At 38.6% G+C, this 21,760-nt stretch overlaps 2 protein-coding genes across 3 annotated transcripts in view; one reads left to right on the top strand and one right to left on the bottom strand.

Annotated features, from left to right (window-relative positions):
• MATCAP2 (microtubule associated tyrosine carboxypeptidase 2) overlaps nucleotides 1-7,002 on the bottom strand; it is a 99,960-nt gene extending 92,958 nt beyond the window's left edge. Inside the window, exons 1-2 of the mRNA XM_012523602.4 lie at nucleotides 6,824-7,002; nucleotides 1,012-1,081 (exon numbers count right to left, since the gene is read on the bottom strand). Of these exons, the coding sequence (XP_012379056.2) occupies nucleotides 1,012-1,081; nucleotides 6,824-6,940 (187 nt within the window). The 5' untranslated portion in view covers nucleotides 6,941-7,002. The remainder of the gene's footprint in view (nucleotides 1-1,011; nucleotides 1,082-6,823) is intronic.
• ANLN (anillin, actin binding protein) overlaps nucleotides 6,823-21,760 on the top strand; it is a 70,072-nt gene continuing 55,134 nt past the window's right edge. For both annotated transcript variants that reach the window (XM_004454262.4, XM_058296777.1), the window contains exons 1-5: nucleotides 6,823-6,910; nucleotides 12,309-12,462; nucleotides 14,300-14,614; nucleotides 19,340-19,722; nucleotides 21,189-21,414. In XM_004454262.4, coding sequence (XP_004454319.2) covers nucleotides 6,893-6,910; nucleotides 12,309-12,462; nucleotides 14,300-14,614; nucleotides 19,340-19,722; nucleotides 21,189-21,414 — 1,096 coding nt within the window. In that variant the 5' untranslated portion in view covers nucleotides 6,823-6,892. The remainder of the gene's footprint in view (nucleotides 6,911-12,308; nucleotides 12,463-14,299; nucleotides 14,615-19,339; nucleotides 19,723-21,188; nucleotides 21,415-21,760) is intronic.

The raw sequence follows: 21,760 nt of genomic DNA, 5'->3' as shown, positions 1-21,760 counted from the left end.
CTGGCCCATGTGCAGTGCTGATGCGCGTAAGTAGTGCTGTGCCACGCAGGGGTGTCCCCCGTGTAGGGGAGCCCCACAGGCAAGGAGTGCTCCCTGTAAGGAGAGCTGCCCAGCGCAAAAGAAAGTTCAGCCTGTCCAAGAGTGGTGGCCACACACATGGAGAGCTGATGCAGCAAGATGATGCAACAAAAAAAGACACAGATTCCCAGTGCCACTGATAAGAATAGAAGCGGTCACAGAAGAACACACAGCGAATGGACACAGAGAACAGATAACTTCTCTGTGGCAGGGGGGGAGAGGGGAGAGAAATAAATAAAAATAAAAATCTTAAAAAAATAAAAAAAATAGTCTATTGATTAAAAAGAGATATGTCTGTAGATGCATTGGTCTTTGGAAACAATTTAATTTATTTAGAAAGCACAGTTTTGTCCCTCCTTTTGGAATCTGAAACATTTTCATGGATTGATTTAAATTAGAAAAGAAAAAATTGAGGTGATACTAAGAAACATCATTAGCAATGAGATTATGACAAATAAATCAGCCTTTTTCAGTAACATATTTATAACATTCTTTGATGGGTCTTATTGCTTCATTATTAAAAAATGTATAGGGAAACGGACTTTGGCCCAGTGGTTAGGGCGTCCGTCTACCACATGGGAGGTCCGCGGTTCAAACCCGGGGCCTCCTTGACCCGTGTGGAGCTGGCCATGCGCAGCGCTCATGCGCGCAAGGAGTGCCGTGCCACGCAAGGGTGTCCCCCGCGTGGGGGAGCCCCACGCGCAAGGAGTGCGCCCGTGAGGAAAGCCGCCCAGCGTGAAAAGAAAGTGCAGCCTGCCCAGGAATGGCGCCGCCCACACTTCCCGTGCCGCTGACAACAGAAGTGGACAAAGAAACAAGACGCAGCAAATAGACACCAAGAACAGACAACCAGGGGAGGGGGGAAATTAAATAAATAAATAAATCTTTAAAAAAAAAAAATGTATAAAAGAAATGGCTCTTAAGCCAGATAACCTGAAGTAGAGAACTTGAGTTTAATCCTTCTTGTTACTGCCTTGTGGTTAGATCTTGGCCTTTTCTCTCCCTGTAAAAATAAGAATAATATTTACATCATTATTTTGGGAATAAAATAAGAATGTGAATGTATTTTGAAAAAGTCACTAACTATATTGCATTTGGAGGGAACTTACTGAAGTCAAGGCTTTCAAAAATTTGTGGTTTTGAGTTCTCCATCAATTTTTATCTGCAAAAGACATGATTACTATTTCATTTGTTGAAAAGGAAAGGGCTTAGGAGGAGCAAATACTCATTTACTGGGGCCACCTTTGAAATTTAAAAATGTGATCCCATTCACTTTCCAGCTAACCAAGGGTTAAACAATCCTGATTTTTATGTTAATCATTCCCCTGATGTGTGTATACTTTTACTACACTACCTATATACATTCATAACAATATATGATTTAAATAAATTTTATTTTCACTTTCTACAGCTTTTTTTTTGCTTAATATTCTGTTTGTTGGAGTCATCCTCATTGATAAGTATATCTATATTTCATTTTCACTCCTACATTATATTGTATAAATATACTATAATTTATGTATCCATTATTCTGTTAATGGACATTTAGTTTGCTTCCAGTTTCTCATTACAAAGATCCCATGATTCAGTGAATATTCTTATGCCTTCTTGTATGCATGTGCAAAACTTTCTCTAAAATTATATACCTAGAAATTAGTGGATCATTTAAAAAATATATTTCAATATTACTACCAGAAAATATTGTAAATAAATTGTTCTTCAAATGGTTTAAAAATACAAAAGATACCATTTATAAAAGCAACAACAACAAAAAATATACATAGCACTAACTTTAACCAAAGAGTTTACAGACATTTATGGAAGTATATTATAAACATGATTGTAAGATACTAAAGAAGTCCTAAATTAATGTAGATATACCATTTTAGAAGTGGAAAGTCTCAATTCCACAAAGGTGTCAATCTTTTCAAATTATTTGATAAATTCAGTGCAATTCCAATGAAAAATCTAAAGAGAGTTTTCTTTCTTTCTTTGTGGTACTTAACAATCTGACCCTGGGAAGCGGATTTGGCTCAACTGATAGAGCATCTGTCTACCATATGGGAGATCCAGGGTTCAAACCCAGGCCTCCCGACCCATGTGGCGAGCTGGCCTACGTGCAGTGCTGATGCGTGCAAGGAGTGCCGTGCCACATAGAGGAGCCCTACGCGCAAGGAGCGCGCCCTGCAAGAAGAGCCACCCCATGTGAAAAAAGCGCAGCCTGCCCAGGAGTGGCACTGCTGATGGAGAGCTGATGCAGCAAGATGATGCAACAAAGAGACAAAGATTCCCAGTGCCGCTGACAAGAATGCAAGCAGACACAGAAGAACACACAGCGAATGGACACAGAGAGCAGACAATGGTGGGGGGAAGGAGAGAGAAATAAATAATTAAATTAAAAAGTAGCATTATAGGTTAGTGGGGAAAGGATGTATACTTCAAAAACTAGTTGCTAAGACATTTGGTTATCCACATGAAAAACAAAATCTAGACGGTTTAAAAGATAAAACCATGAAAAACCATGCTTTAAAACACTTAGAAGAAATCTAGGGGAACATCTTTATGACCTCAGCATAAGGAAGGACTTCTTGGGACATAAAAAGGACAAACCCTAAAAGAAAATACAAATATATTTAATTAAAATAACATTAAAAACTTCTGAGGAAGCAGATTTGGCTCAACTGATAAGAGCATCTTCCTGCCACATGGGAGGTCCAGGGTTCAAGCCCAGGGCCTCCTGACCCGTGTGGTGAGCTGGCCCTTGTGCAGTGCTGCTGATGCGCAAAAGGAGTGTCATGCCACGCAAGGGTGTCTCCCACATAGGGGGGCCTGTGCACAAGGAGTGCACCCTGCAAGGAGCCGACCTGCGTGAAAAATGCACAGCCTGCCCAGGAGTGGTGCCACACACGAGAGCTGACGCAGTAAGATGACTCAACAAAAAGAGACACAGATTCCCAGTGCAGTTGACAAGAATGCAAGCGGACACAGAACACACAGCGAATGGACACAGAGAGTAGACAACAGGGGGTGGGGGAGGAAGGGGAGAGAAAAAAATAAATAAGTCTTTAGAAAAAACAAAAAATACAAGAGCTTAAGCATTAAAAAAAACCAAAAAACTTTTGTACATCTAAGACATCATAAAAGGAAAAGATATTTACAACTCCCAAACAACAAAAGTTAATTTTCCCAGAAAATATACAAATAAAGTCTATGAACTGATAAGAAAATGACAACCACACAGAAAAATGTACAAAGAATATGAAATGGAAATTCACACAAAAGGAAAATCAAAAGGCTAATAAACACATGAAATAATGTTCAACTTCACTAGTAATAGGAGATAGGCAAATTAAAATGAGATATCTTTTGTCCAAGTATTGGGTAGGATATGAAGCAGGAGGCATGCTCATATACTGCTGTTTGGACTATACATTTTTACAACCATTTTGAAAAACAATTTATTTTCAATATTTTCTGGTAATAATATTGAAATATATTTTTAAAATCACCCACTAATTTCTAGGTATATTATTCTAGAGAAAGTTTTGCATTTGCATACAAGAAGACAAGAATATTCACTGAGTCTTTGGATCTTTGGAATGAGAAGTTGGAAGCAAGCTAAATGTCCATTAACAGGAAAATGGATACATAAATTATAGTATATTCATACAATAGACTAGCAATGAAAATGAATGAAATGTAGATGCACTTTTTCAATGAGGATGATTCACGGAATATTAAGCAAAAAAGTTGTAGAAAGTGAAAATAAAGTTTATATAAATCATATATTATTATGGATGTATATAGGTAGTGTAGTAAAAGTATACACACATGAAGGTAATGATTAACATAAAAACTCTTCGTTAACAGGAAGGTGAACGGGATCAAGAGGAACACACAAGGGAAGTGGACTTGGCCCAATGGATAGGGCGTCCGCCTACCACATGGGAGGTCCACGGTTCAAACCCCAGGCTTCCCTGACCAGTGTGGAGCTGGCCCATGCGCAGTGCTGATGCACGCAAGGAGTGCTGTACCACCACGCAGGGGTGTCCCCTGTGTAGGGGAGCCCCACGCGCAAGGGGTGCACCCTTAAGGAGAGCCGCCCAGTGTGAAAAAAGTGCAGCGTGCCCAAGAATGGCGCCACACACGGAGAGCTGGCACAGCAAGATGATGCAAGAAAAAGAAACACAGATTCCTGGTGCGCTGATAAGGATAGAAGCAGTCACAGAAGAACACACAGCAAATGGACACAGAGAGCAGACAACTGGGCGTGGGGAGGGAGAAGGGGAGAGAAATAAAAACATAAATCTTTAAAAAAAAAAAGAACAAAGAAGAAACTTCAATTATATTTAGTTTTTAAACTAGGTGGGTATCTGTTTTATTATTCTCTACTTTTTATTTTGTAAACCAGAGATATTTCATAACTTTTTTAAAAAGAGAAAATTATGGCTTATAAACTGGGGAATGAACTATGAGGGGGTGAGGAGACATGTTAGGAAGCAACTGCAGTATTCTATGAGAGCAACTTGAATACTACTATTTTGGGCACACAATAGGTGTTCAACCAATAGTAGCTATTGTTGCTTTGTGGAGATGATGATTATTACTATTTATTATAATCAGGGTAAAGACCAAAGACATGGGAGGATTGTGAGGAAAGATAAATGGAATGTTTTCTTGTACTGGATGCTTTATCTCTTCTAGTGTAGTCTAGAACCTAGTGAGACAGTTATTATATAATAAAGAAATCAAAGTTCACAGAGGTAAAAGCCGGAAGACACAACGACCACATAAATTTCTAATGACTCATTTTCCAATGTTGCTTAAACCACACATACACACCCTTTTGGTGTCTAGTACTTTAAAAATATTTCAAGCAGCTCTTTCCTTTGGTTCACAAGCTGTATATTCTGAGTTAAATATGAATAATTCTATACACTGTACACTTGTACAATGTCTTATCACTTATTACAAAATAATTTTAGATCTCTCAGTTTTTCATCTGAACTTCCTAACAACTCTGAGGAAGACAGGGCAGTTGATTGTTCCTGCTTTACAGATTAGTAAACTAAAATTCAACGAGGACCCTCAGCAATTTCTTTCTGTCCTACACCCCAAATTCTTCTCTTACAGGTTGTGATGGTTAGTTTTGTGTCAGTTTGTTTAGGCTATAGTACTCAGTTATTCAAACAGTAATCTAGGTGTTGCTACGGAGTTATTTTGTAGATGAAGATAATATCTATAATCCATTGACTTTAAATGGAAGAGTTAATAATGTGGGTTGGTCTCGTCCAATCAGGAGCAAAACTGAGGATTCCCTGAGGAAGGAGAAATTCTGCCTCAAGAATGCAGCTTTAGCTCCTTCCCATAGGCTGCCCTAAAGGTTTCCGATTGCCTTGAAAAAAATGCCCATAACTTTCTACAGGTTCAGTTTCTCTGGCAAACCCTAACCAGTACACAACCTATAGCATCAAAACTCAGAAGATATTGGAGAAACACACAGCGAATGGACACAGGGGAGGGGGGGGGGGTGCAGGCAGAGAAATTAAACCTTAAAAAAGATTTTGTGAAATATTCCTTATAATCCTGTCTGCTAAAATGAAAAAGTTATTAAATCTATGGAAACATTTTCTCGGGAGTACTAGTTTCTGATTTATTCAGGTGTTGCACGGTCACTTTGTAATCTACAAATCTACACGGTTGCTACTTTTTCTCTAACAAATCAAGAATTGCCCTCTTTTCAAGCCCTAGCACAGACTCGATAATCAAGAAATGAATTTGATGCAATAACTTAACATGTTCTGCAATTTTGAGCAATCTAACATGAATAATCATAAGACAGTTTGATCTGGTGGTGGGAAGCAGACCATGAGCTGAGAACGACATGTTAATTTTTCTCAGATCAGTTACTTAATGTCTCACAGTCTCCCTTGTCTCAGCTGTAAAAGGAAAGATTAAACTTTAGTCACCTTCTCGGAATCCTTCCAGCTCTTAACAGCGAATGCAGCTGGGCGGAATTTAAAACAAGCATGAGGACAGGATTTTGAGTATAAACCCTTCACACACAGTCTGTTACTTGTTAGCCTTATTTTGCCCATGAGAAAGGGCTCCTGCGCCCAAGGCCCAAGGTGGGTTACCGGTTCTTGGCCCCAAGTGTCCGGGGAACCCACCAGAGCTGTCTGACTTGAGGGATAAGCCAGCAGTCTCCCTTCCAGTGAAGTAGGGGCTGGGGTTTGATAAGAAGAAAACTACGGAAAGCCAAACGGCCAGCGGGCCTAGAAGCACAAGGGCTCTTAATCCCATCCCACATTTAGGAATGAAGGAAGGCGGGAACGCCCGAGCGCTGATGGTGCGAAGGGATCGCCTGACGAGGTTTGGCTTCGTGGGCGCTGGCATGGGGTTTCGGTCCCTGAGCCCAGCGCCGGGGGAGCCCAGGATCCGCAGCTGAAGCACAGAGGGCGGCGGGGACTTGGCGGTGACCCAGGAAAGCGAGTGCGGCTCCTGGGGCTCCCCAGCTGCCTCCGCGTGGTCACGTGGCCGAGCGCCGGGGTGGGGAGCGCTGCACCCCACCCCCCGCCCTGCTCAGCGCGCATGCGTTAGGCTTCGGGCGGTGAAATTCAAATTTGAACGGCCGCCGGAGGCCAAGCCTGACTTCGGAGGCTGAAGAGGCGAGCTGGTTGAGAGTGTCCCCCCACCCTCCTTCGGACTCCTTGGTTTCTTCGAGACACACCGAGCCAAGACTCACTTCTATTCTTTTCCTGAACTTGAACCACCGTCTCCGTAGTATCGTGGCCGAGACGCGGCGCCTGGGACGATGGACCCGTTTACGGAGGTGAGAAAGCTTGCGGGCACAGCCGACCATGACCGCTCTGGCCCCCCACCCTCCAGTTCCACCTTCTGTCAACCTCTGGGCCCACCGGCCCCGGCCGCAGAGCGCGTGTGCGCGCGTGCGCGCTGTGCGCGAGTGGGGGGCGGTTCTCGGCGGGGCCCGGCCGAGGGGCGCGGGCAGAGTGGGCCAGCGGAGAGGGGCCTGGGGGTGGCACCTGCTCTGCGCCTGGAGCGCGTCTGCGATTTTGTTGTTAGTCCTGTCCTGCAGACGAGGCTCCCGGAGGGAAGTCTCGAGTCTGTCCTAAAAGGCTGTAGTGGGAAAAACTCCTGCCAGTCCAGTTACTATAATGCCCCTCTGGAGTCCTGTCCGCGAGAGTGAGGCCTGTGGCCTCACGGATCCTGTCCTGCCTGAAGTAGAAGCTGGAATAATTGGTAGGGTGGAGCCGAGTGCCTGAGTGACTCAGTGCCGTGGGACAACTGCCGCCTGCAAATCGAGTGGGCTGTGATTTAGGAGGGTTCAGCGGCCGGCAGAGGAGCTAGGCATTGCATCTGAGGAGACTTAACGACGAGGCAGCAAGACGTTGAAATAAATAAGTGCTTAAAACCATTGCTGAAAGCCAGCATTCCCTCATGCCATTTGTCAGCTTACTCAGCGAAGAAGTTTCATATCCGGGATTGACCCTTTAATTGAAAGGAAACAGTGCTCGCCTAGTTTGTACAAACCAAAAATATTAGCCCACACTTTATAAACTCAGAGTAAAGGGAAAACTTTTTTGTGTGTTTACTGGGCATACCATTACAGCAAAACTTAACTCATCGTTTGTTCTTGGAAATTGAATACGGATTGCATCGTCATTTTGTGATTATTTTCTCTAGCGTTCGCTTCTTGCTGAGAGCGTACGTTGACGTATTGCAAAATTTCGTGTCCCTTTTATTCCTAGTTCCTCTTTCTTGAGTTGTTGTGCAAGTGCCAAGCTGTTGTTTTTTGAACTTTTGCAAAGTGGGCCTTAGGTGTCTCGTCACTAGATTAAAAAAAACTTAAATGCTTTTGGGAGTAGTAAACTTTCTTTTTGGGGAATGTAGTTAAAATATCATAAGTCAAATCTAAGGTATTAAAGTTTTCAACAATTAGAATTTATTTGTAGTTCAGCACTACAGTATCCTTTTATTTTTCTGCTTCACATTCTCGGTCATTTTAGGGGCAAGCACACTGATATGATGATCACTTTATGTAAAGATTCTAGCAGAAAATTCCAAATATATTTTTGTGTTAGTATTAAAGAACAGGGCTGTTCATGCACCATATCTTTCACTGACGTTGAAGTTAAAAAGGACATCTTACATTATGGTACTAACTCAGACTGGGATTCTTTAAAACATTAGCCCTAGTGTTCAGAATATTCATTTTTATTCTCCTAAGGTTATGACAGGAGCAAAGCATTTTTAAAATTGGTTGAAATTGTACTTCACTTTCAATGTCATTCTGAAGCTAATACAAATCTCAGCTGAAACTTACTGTTTAGATCATTTTATAGTGTGCTTAGAAATATGTATTGTTTATATTATGAAAAATTAGTCAGTTGCAGTGTTGGAATAAACAGATTTGACATCTTTTCCTTAAATGGTAATGAGTGAACTATTTGAATTGGTTAACCTATGAGGTGCTGAAGTATTGCCCAGTAACATAGGACTTCTGGTTCAGTTCCTTGTTCTGTTGCTTGGTGTTCTACTTTTCATTTCTCTTGTCTAATGATCTATGAAAGCTTGGGAAACTTTTTCCTGTGTATGAGTTCTTGCATCATGATCTTTAGTGGCAAAATTTTGCATAGGATGATACTGTAAAAACTAAGTTTGTTATTAGGCTGTCAAGTAAATTTATATTTTAAGTTTTTTTCTCTGATGGGTCAGTATGAAATGACTTTCTCAACTAGGGTTCCTTATCAGAACCATAGAATATAGGAGATGATTGGATAGATTATTTTCCCAGTTCTCTCCAGGATGATTCATAACCAATGCCATCCTGTCACCATAGGAGAGAAATTAATTCATTACACTAATGCCCAGGGCATTAGGGCTTAATTTTCTTGGTAACAAGAGAGTTAGGACTACAACTATCCTAAACTCTCTTTTCCTCAAAAAGGCTATTCTCTATTGATTCTCTTCCTTGCTGTCATTGATACTTTCTGGCCCACTCTCCCTCTCTGGTCTTCTACCTGGCAAACTCTTATTTAACCTCCAGGTTGTAGTTTGATTTTCTTTCTTCAGAGACACCTTTCCTGAGATGATAACAGGCATAGGCAACTGCTATGTACATGGCGTCCTGTACATTCTTTCACATTGCTCAGCTCTTCTTTCACAGAGCTTACCACTTGCACTTACCTGCTGAATGTCCATGTTTCCTGTCAGAATGTAAGCTTCATGAAGGTGGGACTGTTCTTTCCTATTTACAGATGTTTTTTCCCCAACCCTAGGAAACACAATAACATTTTGCCGAATTAATATAGTAATACTACTTATTTGGAAGTGAGCTATAACAAAACTGTAACTGTTTGAACCTTTTATATAATGCTCTTTTTTTAATTGTAGAAAATTTCAAAATCTACAAGAGTAGAATAGTATAATAATTCCTCATGTACCTATCATCCAGCTTTAGTAATTATCAACTCTTGGTCATGTTATTTCAATGTCTCTCCCTCTCACCCCTCCTACTGAATTATTTTGAAAAAAAATCTTAGACATGTAATTTCACACATGAATACTTATCACTCATAATAAAGACTTTAAAAAACATAATCATATTGCTATGATTATACCTAAAAATTGACAGTAATTTCTTTATGTCACCAAATATTCTGTCAATGTTCAGATTTCCCCAAATATTTCACATTTTCTGTGGTTGGTTTGTTTGAATTGGGATCCAGACAGGGTTCACAGGTCAGTATATGCCTGATGTTCTTCATAGATCATCCAGGAGTAAGGAATCTATCTCCTGTGGATGTATGTACAGTCCCTCGAGTGCTACAGTTTTGCCAAGAGGTTAAGGCAGACTTCTATTATTATGATCAGCTGATAGCATTAAAAAAGAAGTTTGTTGATGATATGAAGATAGTTATGCCGAAAACAGGTTTTTGAAAAGCAATTGGATGTAGTCAAGAGATTTTATAGCAAACTGGTTAAGTTTCCAAACTCTGGAGCCTGGATTTGAATGACAAAACCACATTTTTTTTTTTTTAGTGAGCCATTGCTCATAGTAATTGAAAATATACTGACTCAAAAGTTTTCTAACTGACCAGAATGGAATGTGGGCATGTCTGTGAATAAATGTAACTGGGCTAGTTTTATATCTGGGGAGTAGTATATTTTATCATGGGTAAATTATCAGACATGAAATTGTGTAACAAAAATAATCACTTTTGCATTTGTTGAAGCAGACTTATTTAGAGAGTGAATGAATATCTTGTGTTTTAGAAGACATTGGTTCATAAACTAAAACTCTTTCAATGGCATAGCATTTAAATTGTCATCTCTTTCTGTGAGCCTTAAGTTAGATATCATTTCTAAGAAGAGTAGAGAGTTGTACTTTGTTCTAAATGTAGATAATACTTTTGCATACTGAGAGGAATTTTTAAAAATTATTATTCTATTTTATCAAAAAAGCAGGTCCAACAGAGTTTAATTCTTTAGTCTGTTTGTGTTTGCAAGGGAAGTATATAAACTCTGGCCAGTAATCTGCATCCCTCCCTTAGTTGTGTGCATTTGTCAGAGTGAATTGTTTCATAGAATCTTGTATTGAATCACCACACTGGTTCAAATAGGAACATCAGTTGATTCAGGCTAAGAAGAGTATTCATGATTTTCGGGAATGGCTAGAATTTCAAATTAAAAGTGTTTTATTTTGGTAATTAAAACAGAAGATTGTTTGTTTTTATTTTTCTTATAGGAAGTGTCTTATGTTTTCAAAGGACTAATATTATCAGTTATCTCTTGCTGCTCCAAACCTTGGTGGCTGTATTTTTTCTTGCTTCTGTAACAAAATACCACAAACTTAGTGGCTTAAAACAACACACATTTATTATCTTATGGTGCTATAAGTCAGAAGTCTGAAATGGGTTTCACTGGGCTAAAATCACGGTGTTGGCAGCATTCTTCTGGAGGCTATGGGAGAGAATCTGTTGCCTTGTCTTTTCCAGTATTAGAGGCCCCTTCATTGCTTGGCTGTGGCCTCTTCCTCCATCTTCAAGGCCACCAATCACATCTCTCCAACCTCTGCTTCTGTCAAATCTTCTCTGCCTCCTGCCTCTCTCTTTTTCCTTATAATGACAATTGTAATTACATTGGGTCCATCCCAAAAATCCTGGATAGTCCTCCCATCTCAGGATTCTTAACTTAATCACACCAGTGAAGTTCCTTTACTAGTCACAGGTTCAGAGTATTAGGACATGGACATCTTGGGGTATCATTCTTTTGCCTAACACAGTCGCTTAAATCAACAACCACTTTATGTGAAACGGACTTTGGCCCAGTGGTTAGGGCGTCGGTCTACCATATGGGAGGTCCGCGGTTCAAACCCCGGGCCTCCTTGACCCGTGTGGAGCTGGCCATGCGCAGTGCTGATGCGCGCAAGGAGTGCCAAGCCATGCAGGGGTGTCCCCCGCGTGGGGGAGCCCCACGCGCAGGGAGTGCGCCCGTGAGGAGAGCCGCCCAGTGTGAAAAGAAAGTGCAGCCTGCCCAGGAATGGCGCCGCCCACACTTCCCATGCCGCTGACGACAACAGAAGCGGACAAAGAAACAAGATGCAGCAAATAGACACCAAGAACAGACAACCAGGGGAGGGGGGGGGAATTAAATAAATAAATAAATCTTTAAAAAAAACAAAACAAAACAAAAAAAAACCACTTTATGATACTCATGATTTAGTGGGTCAGCAATTTGTAGTGGGTTCAGCTGTGCTGTTCTTCTGCTGATCTCCCATGAGGTCATACAGGGTCTGCAATGATCTGGCAAATTATCTGGGGCTGGGGGGTTTAAGATGACCTTACTGACATATCGGGTTGCTGATACTGGCTGTCAGCTGGACCACATATCTTCAGAAGGCTAACCTGGGCTTTTCACATGGTGGTATTATTCCAAGGGAGGGAGAGCAGAAGGGTGGGAAATAGATTCCAACTCTTGATGGGAGCAGAAAGAATTTGTGGCCATTTTAAATCTTACACAACTATTTTTACACGTTTTGGTCCTCCTTTAATGTTCATATTGCATCTGTTATGATTGTGATAATAAGTTTGAGTGCTTATTTGGTGTATCTTGACTTAGTTAGGATTTAAATTTTGAAATACTTGAAATTTTTTGAACCTCTGACTAAACTTACTGTGTTTTAATGCTCTGATATATTTTGTATGTAGAAACTACTTGAACGAACCCGTGCCAGAAGAGAGAATCTTCAGAGAAAAATAGCTGAGAGGCCCACGGCAGCAGCAAGGTCTATGACTCATGCTAAGCGAGCTAGAGAGCCACTTTCAGAAGCAAGTAACCAGCAGCCCCTATCTGGTGGTGAAGGTAAAGATTAATTGATAGAGTTTTATTTCCCTCAATCCAAAGTTATCCTTACAACTCTTAAAGGTAAAAAAAAAAAATAGACAAAAACGAGCTTATTAACACTTACGCTGGTGTTGTGTGGATTCTTCTGACTGCATTTGACAATCAGGTTCACGTTGTTTCTGGCAATAGCAGGGTAACAAAAGGCAGACCTGCTTGCAAGTGCTAGAAATGTTTGCTGGACCAACTCTCTAGGGCTGGAGGTGAAGTTTAGATTTTAATCTACCAAACTGATAGAATTAACCAAAAGTAAGCAAACATACACACACAATCAAACTCACTTGGAATCTTATCTTACTCTCCCTAAATCCCCAACCAACATTAGCCAGCTGCCTTAATCCTTCCCTGGAGTTCTGAATGGTCTGCGAATAATAATTTTCCTTAGTTCAAATATAAAATGCTTGCATATAGAAAAATAAAAAATATTATAGATGGCAAAACCAACATTGCAGAGAAGAGGGTATGGAGCTGGCTCTCATTTACTTGGGGAGCTAACCATAGAAAGAGAATTTATTTTTATATATTTATACATCTTGAAGGCAGAGAGAGAAATTACCAGGAATGAATTTCATTGTATTTCTTAGAAAATAAAGATTGAAAAAAGAAAGAGTGGGAATTTCATATGATCTCTGAACCAGGATTCAACCAGGAAAATAGAGGTCTGACGCCATTTTTCTCTGACATGTGTTTATATAAACAAGTGTTGAGTACTATGTATTTGAAAAGTAGAGTTTGGAACTATGATGTGATGCTTAAATGGAGTAAATGGAAGTAGTTACTCTTTTATATAGGAACTGTTAAACTTGAAGAATTTTCTAATTCCAGGTGGTGATTCATGTTAAACTATGAACAATTTTAAAAGATGATTAGACAAGTCCATCGAAGTTAGATCCATAAAGGAATTGCACAATATGAGGAAGTTTTCATATATATTTTATTAAGGTTGATGTTGATGAAGGCAATCATGATTTTCTACTGTAATATTTCTCCTGTCACTGCCTGAACAAGAACATTTGGTTAGTAGTCAATGGAACTGACCTCATATGAAATTCCCATTCTTTCTTTTTTTTGATATTTATTTTCCAGGAAATATAATGAAATTCATTCCTGGTAGAAATAAAATGTCTTGTATTTGAACAATTCCTTTTCATAAGACGTTTTTACTTGTCATCTTATTGGTGTTCACAGAAGCTTAAAATATGAAATGTTCTTAAACATTTGTACTTATGAATTTGTTTGGTGTTGATCAGATAATTTGGTCACGTTTCTGTATGCTGCTTCTTTCTTAAGCCAGGTGCCCTTTTATATTTACTCACTAGTCATTGTCCAGAAAAGACTGTTTTAATAGCAGAAAATCTGGTTTCTACCCTTAGGTCCACCATAACATTAGGCAGGTAATTTAATTTCTCTGGGCCTGATTTTTCTTATCTAAAAACAAAGTGATTGGGTTGTTGGGTCTTTAAAATCCCTTAGAACACTGACTTATTCTATGTGTATATGCAATTTTTATTGCTTATTGTCTTAAGACTACAAAGTGTTATGCATGCATCTTGGGAATGTTATTTAATTTAATTTTGTTGAAGTTTTTTAAAGCCATAAGTTATATGTCTGCTTAAAAAGGAAATCTCTCATTATCAGCTTCCTAAGTTACTGAAAGAAAGTGGGATTTTATGTATTTCTTTTCACTAAAATTCATTTAAAGGAATAGAGAAACATATTGGTGATGGCTGATTAAGTATCTACATCAAGTTTTTCATGCTTTCAGAAATTACAGAATTTGTCTTTTTTTTTAATCTAGAGAAATCCTGTACAAAACCATCACCATCCAAAAAGCGCTGTTCTGACAACACTGAAGTTGCAGCTTCTAACTTGGAAAATAAACAGCCAGTTGAGTCGGCTTCTGCAAAATCTTGCTCTCCTAGTCCTAAGTCTCCTCAGGCGCAGCCACCAGCACCAGCTCCTCGCAGTGATCCTGTGGCTGTGCCTGCATCGCTGATGGGCGGGAAGAGAGAGCTGAACTCAAGACTAGAAGCAATTGCAGCCTCCTCAGTTAAAACACGCATGCAAAAACTTGCAGAGCAACGGCGTCACTGGGATAATAATGATGTGACAGGTAAAAATTATATGGATGCCATAGTCCTAAATCTTATTTCCATAAGATTCAACTCAGTATGTTGAAAATTTTATTTATCAGTTAGTACATGAAAGGTAATACATTTGTTTCATCTCTAGCTTGAGTGTTTTCTATTTCCAAATAGATGATGGTGAGATTTTGAGACTAGTTCACAAATCCTGATCTTGTAAGTAGATTACCTTATATTTGCAATGAAATACAGTAGAGAACAAACTATACTTGTGGCATTATTACTGATCCTCAGCTAAATACTCAACAAATCCTATTTTATGGTTTCATTAATTAAACTGGAGTGTCTAATACTATGCAATGCTGTTCAATAGGGGAGAAAGAGAACTTCAAAAAAACAATTATTGAGCACCTACAAAATGTGTTATGATACTAAGGTCCTGGGTAAACATGAATATAATTGACCCTTGCCATTCATAAGTCCATCATCTGATGGGCATCCTGAGAAGTAAATCATCAATTATGCAACAGGGTTATTTGTGCTATGATAAATTTCATTTGTCTATTGCCTCTTTACAGAAAAGAGATGATTTACAAAAATACCTGAGTTTCTGTTTGGGATGATAAAGTTTTAGTAATGGATAGTGGTGGTGATAGTACAATATTGTGAATGTAATTAACATCACTGAGTTGTATACATTAAAGTGGTTAAAATGGAGAATTTTGTGTTTTATGTATATTACCACAATAAAAATAATTTTAAAAAACGCTATATTACAAACAAGAAAAATAAGGAAATTGGGGTAAAGAGAAAATATGGTAAGAAAAAGATGCTAAGGGTAAAATTATTTTATTAAATACCAGCTTTACTGTCCTACTCACTGCTAGAGATAGTTCTGGACTTCCTAGCAGCCAATGGACAAAGGTGAGACATTATCAGTTACATGATGAATATTTATAGGACATAAAAGCAGAACCATTTTTGGCACTAAGACCTGAAAGAACTTTCTTTTCTGCTTCCTCAAAGATGACTTTTTGGGAGCTAGTAAACCTATAAGGCTTAGATGACCTGGATCTAAGTTAAGGTCACTAAAAGCAGTTCCAATATCGGCCAGCTCAATGCAGGTAGACAGTTCTGTGATGCCTGGGCCTTACCCAAAGAAGCATTCCTTAAGCTGTCCCTTAAGCTGATGATAGCTGTGCATCAGAATTGCTCAAACCATTGGAATCCCAGGAGTGCAGTGGAGCATAAGAGTGCTTTTGCTTAACTTTTTAAAGCTCTATAGGTAATTCTGATACATAGCCAGAATTGAAAACCACTGATCTGAAGAAATGAATGGTCTACATATTCTTCCAGCAGTCTTTCATAAATATTAATTCTTTTAACTGAACTTTTAATGAGTATTGGGCAGCAGAGTTTAAGATTATGCTTTCTGGCAGTGAAGATATTAACAATTTCAAGAGCAAACACTTACTGTATAATGTGCCAGGCATTCTAAGTGTTTTTGGTTCTAATATAGTAAAATTTAATTCTTACAACAATCTTATGAGATATATAACACTATTATTTTCATTTTATAGAATCAGAAATTGAGGCTCAAAGTGCCTAAGAAACCTGCCCCAGGGTCAGCCAATTAAAATTAAAACCCAGTAGTTTGATTCTAGGACTCCTACTCTTAAGTTTTGTGACCTACCTGAAGCCTTTTAGGCATATAACAGGGTGCAGATATTCCATGCTGTCCATTAATACCTATTCATTTTAGTAGTGAGTGGAGTTGGCTTGAGGCGGCTAACCAGGAAATGTACTTGAATAGAAGGATGTCCCGTTTCCATTTTGTAGGAAATATCTATGGGCAGCAGAGTGAAGATTTCACTTGAACCAAAAAAGAGTTGTGATTTAACACATGGTCAAAAGTGCTTCCAAAGCCGTAAATATTCTAGAACATAAAGCATTGTGGCAGTGATTTTGAACATTTGAAAGCAAGTGTTAATAAATGTCTACCTCAGTCTTGAAAATAAATCTTACTAAAACATCAGAGCCAGTATGATTTTAGGTAATAAAACTTGTGAATAAAGTGGTTGTAATGAATGGGTTAGGGAATGCTAAACAGAGCTGTGGCTATAAACCAGTTAAATGTATGGATCTGAAGCCATTCTTTCTGACAGAATAGGTAGAAGAGCCACAGCTGTCTTAAAGCCATTCCTAGAAAAGGAAGACAAAACTGACATCTGCCTAGAGGAGAATGCTTATTCTAAGGACGATGATAGAGGAATGCAAAAGGGTATTGTGGGGAGGGTGGTGATCAGGGAAACTTATGAAGGAGGTAGAACAGTTAAGCTGGATAGTGGAGAAGTTCTAGGTAGAAACAATATTGTGTATTTGTGTGTGTGTGTCTTAACAGAGGTAACAAGAACATAGTGTGTAGACAGAGTCGTTATTATGGTATACAGTGCATGTGGTAGAAAAGCACAAGAATAAATTCAAAGAAAGTGGCAGGGTGTAGATCATTTGGAGTTTAACCAGGTAATGAAGAAATACTGGGAGAGTTTAAGCAGAAAATGGTTTTAGAAAGATCTCAGTGGCATCAGAATTGAGGAGGGATTGGAGAGAATAGAGGTAAGAAGACCAGAAATATTAGAAGCATTAGCCAGTTTAGAGGCTAATGTTGTAATCTTGGTGCACAACAATAAAGAGAAGAGGAAAAGCTGGATTTGTGAGATTCAGAAGAACCAATCTATGGGGTTTGATGACTGGATAGCAGAGGATGAGGGAAAAGGGAGAGGAGGCCAGATTTCTGGCCTGAATCATGGGTTTAGTTAGTGATGTCACTGACTAGGATGAGGAGGAACATGTTGGAAGACATTTCAACTTGAGATGTGTTATTTGCGAGTGTTTGTGTGATAGTCAAGTGGCGGTTAGTCCACACTATGAATGATAGGCCAGATGAAGACAGAATAACTAGGAGAGAATGATGTCACAAATGCAGACAGGGAGACCAAGAAAACAAGGCCTGAAAAGTGTGTACTGGCATCTAGTGACAATAGCAAAGCCAATTCAGTGTGGTGGTGTAGGCAGAGAGTTGATTGCAGTGGGTTGAGTGGTGAATGACTATTTTGTAGGGAAAGAGGGTAGCAGCTAAAGAGGATATATGTTGATGGGAGGATGTTTGTATTTATTTTTATGATGAGAGCAACTTGAGCATAAAAAAAAGCTTGGAGAGAGTGAGAGGAGTTACTTAGAGTGAGATCCCTGAGAAGGTTTTAGAGAGAATAGATTCAGAAATTCAGGCAGAGGTAAGAAGAAGCCTTGGACAGAAGGAGGGACACTCTTCCTTTGACTGAATTTTGGGAATAAAATGTGCTGTGAACTTTGAATTCTCCATATACCCCCCCTTTTTTTTAAAAAGATTTTTATTTTTCGTTTATTTCTCTCCCCTTCCCCCACCACATCCTCTGTTTTCTGCTCTCTGTGTCCATTCGCTGTGTGTTCTTTTGTGTCTACTTGCATTCTCAGCAGCACTGGGAATCTGTGTCTCTTTTTTGTTGCATCATCTTGCTGCGTCAGCTCTCCATGTGTGCTCCTGGGCAGGCTGTGCTTTTTTTTTTGTGCGGGGCGACTCTTCTTGTGGGGCACACTCCTTGCGCGTGGGGCTCCCCTACATGAGGGACACCCCTGCGTGGCATGGACTCCTTGTGCTTGGCAGCACTGAGCATGGGCCAGCTCACCACATGGGTCAGGAAGCCCTGGGTTTGAACCCTGGACCTTCTATATGGTAGGTGGACCCTCTATCAGTTGAGCCACTTCCCTTAATCCACTTCCCTTAATCTACTCTTTTTTACTCTTTTTTATATTTGGGTGTGGGGGGTTACCAGAGCCAGGAATTGAACCTGGAACCTCATATGTGGGAAGTTGGTGCTCAACCATTGAGCCACAATTAGCTCCCCTGAGTTGGTTTTTTCTTTTGTTTGTTTGTTGTTTGTTTTTTAGGAGGCAGGGATACTGAACCTGGGACCTCCCATGCAGGAAGCAAGTGCTCAGCTGCCTGAACCACATCCACTCCCCTCCAAATATTCTCTTATTTATTTAATCTGATTTTTAAAATATTTTGTTCTTTTGTTCTATTATTATTATTTTTTCTCCCTCCATATATTCTTTATACATATATAACTAGATCCTTTATAAATTATCACTTATATAGGAATTTATCTCCAAATGAAGTAACTGTGCAGAAAAATGTTTGATTTAGTCTAACTTTGTGCTGTATAATGTAGTGGCCACCAATCATATGTGGCTATTTGATTTTAAATTCATTAAAATGAAATTTACTTCCTCAGTCATCACATGTGGCTAGTGGTTACTGTATTGGACAACAGATAGAAAACATTTCCATCTTATAGAAAGTCCTATTGTATAGTTTTAAAATTTCCCCTTGGAATACATAATCTTAAATTGTACAGTGTTATATAACACCGTGAATTAATTAAAAAAAATACCTTAAATATAATCCATCAAAAACATGGAAAAATAGGTATAACAAAGTCTCTATCATTTTTAATTTGAATTAAGTATCATCTTATTTGAAGTGATATTGTCATACATATTTTTTGGTCGTTTCATGTGTTTTAGAACTTTTTACTGGTTCTTAAACTATTAACCTTATTTTAGAGTAAGTGATTTGCAGGAGTGATCCTGGTGTTATACGTAAGTATAACTCTTGAACTTGGCTTTAACTCTTTTTCTGCAAACATTTTCAGATATGCCTGAAAGCTCACTTTTCTCACCAATGCCATCAGAGGAAAAGGCTGCCTCTCCTCCCAAACCACCCCCTTCAGATGCTTCAGCAACACCCATTGGGAGAAAGGGCCGTCTGGCCAACCTTGCTGCAACAATTTGCTCTTGGGAAGATGATGTAAATTACTCATCTGCAAAGCAAAACAGTGTACCAGAACAGCCTGGTACCACTTGTTTATCCAAATTTTCCTCTGCAAGTGGAGCATCTGCTAGGCTCAATAGCAGCAGTGTTAAGCAGGAAGCTACATGCTGTTCCCACAGGGATGGAGAAGCCTCTTTAAATAAAACCCCATCCTCGAGTGTTGCAGATGCCTCTGTGATTAATGCCTCAACTTCCAGCTCTGTGGTAAGTAAATGAAATTTAGATCTTTGGAAACGTTTTCTTTTTTGCTTTTTTTAAAACCAATGGTATATATTTTATAATATATAAATAGTATGTTTATATAATGTAGTTTTTAGAATATTGATTTTACAGAAAGTAAAAATCCTAAGTTTGGTACCCTACTCCAGATAAATTAGCAGTTGACAACTAAAGTTACACTAATTTAATGCAAATCAAAAGTATATGAGAATGGAATACACTAAAAAATATCCAGAAAAAGGTTAAAAATAAAAAATAATAAAACTATTAAATAAATGATAGATTTTCAATGTAAATTTATGAAGTTCATAAGTATAATGTAATTATGTAAAAAAATATTCTTATTCTTAGGAAATCCAAACTGGGTATTTAGAGTAAAGACCCATAAAGTTTGTTCAGGGAAACTATATATATTAACAATAGTCACAGCTGTGTAAAGTCTATTCAGATGTACTTTGTACTACTTTTATTTCTGTATCCTTTCATAAGATTAAATTTTTCTCCAAATAAAAACTCAATCAAAACTATTCACACAAAGCAAAAAAAAAAAAGGAATGGAATAATGGACATCAGGAGGAACACTGCAAATTAATTTCTCCATTAGAATGCTTTTTGTATGTATAAAAATATATCAAATATTTCTAAAGAGACATATAACAAACTGGTAGCTATAGTTACCTCCAGGAAGGCAAATTGCCAAACACTTGACAAGCTTAGGTAGAACACTTTTCATTGTGTATCCCTTTAAAATGTTTGAGATGCATGTATTACCTGAACAGTTTTTGAAAACAATCTTAAAATAGGGGGGTGCGGAGGAGAGAAAGACTATTTTGTGATCCTGACCATTGTCTTTAGACAGTATAGAGCTTGGCTTTGGGATTCAACAGAACTCTGTTCAGCTCCCAGAGCTTGCCACATAATTGGAAGTGTTGGCTTTGGACAAGGAACTTAACCTTGTGAAGCCTTATTCTTCCCCTCTGTAAAATTGGGGGAAAGGGTTATTGGGAGGGTTAAAGAAGATAATGTGCATAAATCTCTCAGGATAGTGCCTGGCATGTAGTATTTAATAATTTATTATCATTAGCTTTCAAGTACATGATACTATTTTGATAAATTGATAATGACAAAAATACAAAAAAAATTGTCTTTTTCAGTTAAAAAATATAGTACAATAATATGAAAACAATCATTTTTAAATAGGAATGACCTTGCCAGTCCTACTAAATTACCCATCAATGTATTATGCACATTAAACTACATATTGCAATTTAATAGCATTTTCTAAGTTGATGTTTTTCCAGAACTTTCAAATTTGTTTGACCTTTTAGAGAGAAAAAAAATTTTTTAATTCAACATAAAGCTACAAGACAAATTGAATTTGAATTGTTTTGCTATAGTATTACCTGCAAATATTGTAAATGTTGTTATTTATCCTAATTATTATGTTTCAGAAAACTACTTCTTCCCCATTGAAATCTTCTGTATCTATCTCCAATGATAAAAAATGTGAGGTACAAAATTCTGAGCCTCTTCCAAAAAGTCCTGCAAGTCCTCTGAAAGAAGAGGTACTGAAGCCAATTGTGAAATCGACTTTATCCCAAACAGTTCAATCCAAGGAAGAACGAAGTAGAGAAATTTGTCTACAATCTCAATCTAAAGACAAATCTACAATACCAGGTTATGTATTTTTAAAAGTCTAAAAAAACTGCTGACTGTTTTCAGGATGTCTTTTCTCAACTTTTTAGATATCCAGCCGTGAATGGTACAGTGTTGGTTTGCCAGGGCGAATGCTCAAATATTCCAAATGAAACTTCTTCAATGTCAACTTTAATGCACTGAATGAATATTCAGTAGTGTAAACTTGCCCATTTGCTGTTCCAAGCATTTAACCTGTTACTTTTTTGTTTGTTTGTTTTTTTTAATTTACTTTTTATTTCTCTCTCTCCTCCCCTCCCCCAGTTGTCTCCTCTCTGTGTCCATTTACTGTGTGTTCTGTGCCTGCTTGTATTCTTGTCAGTGGCAC

Source organism: Dasypus novemcinctus, chromosome 5 (genome assembly GCF_030445035.2).
Source record: "Dasypus novemcinctus isolate mDasNov1 chromosome 5, mDasNov1.1.hap2, whole genome shotgun sequence".
In the NCBI taxonomy this organism is placed as follows: domain Eukaryota; kingdom Metazoa; phylum Chordata; class Mammalia; order Cingulata; family Dasypodidae; genus Dasypus; species Dasypus novemcinctus.
This window is presented reverse-complemented; position numbering and strand designations above follow the sequence as displayed.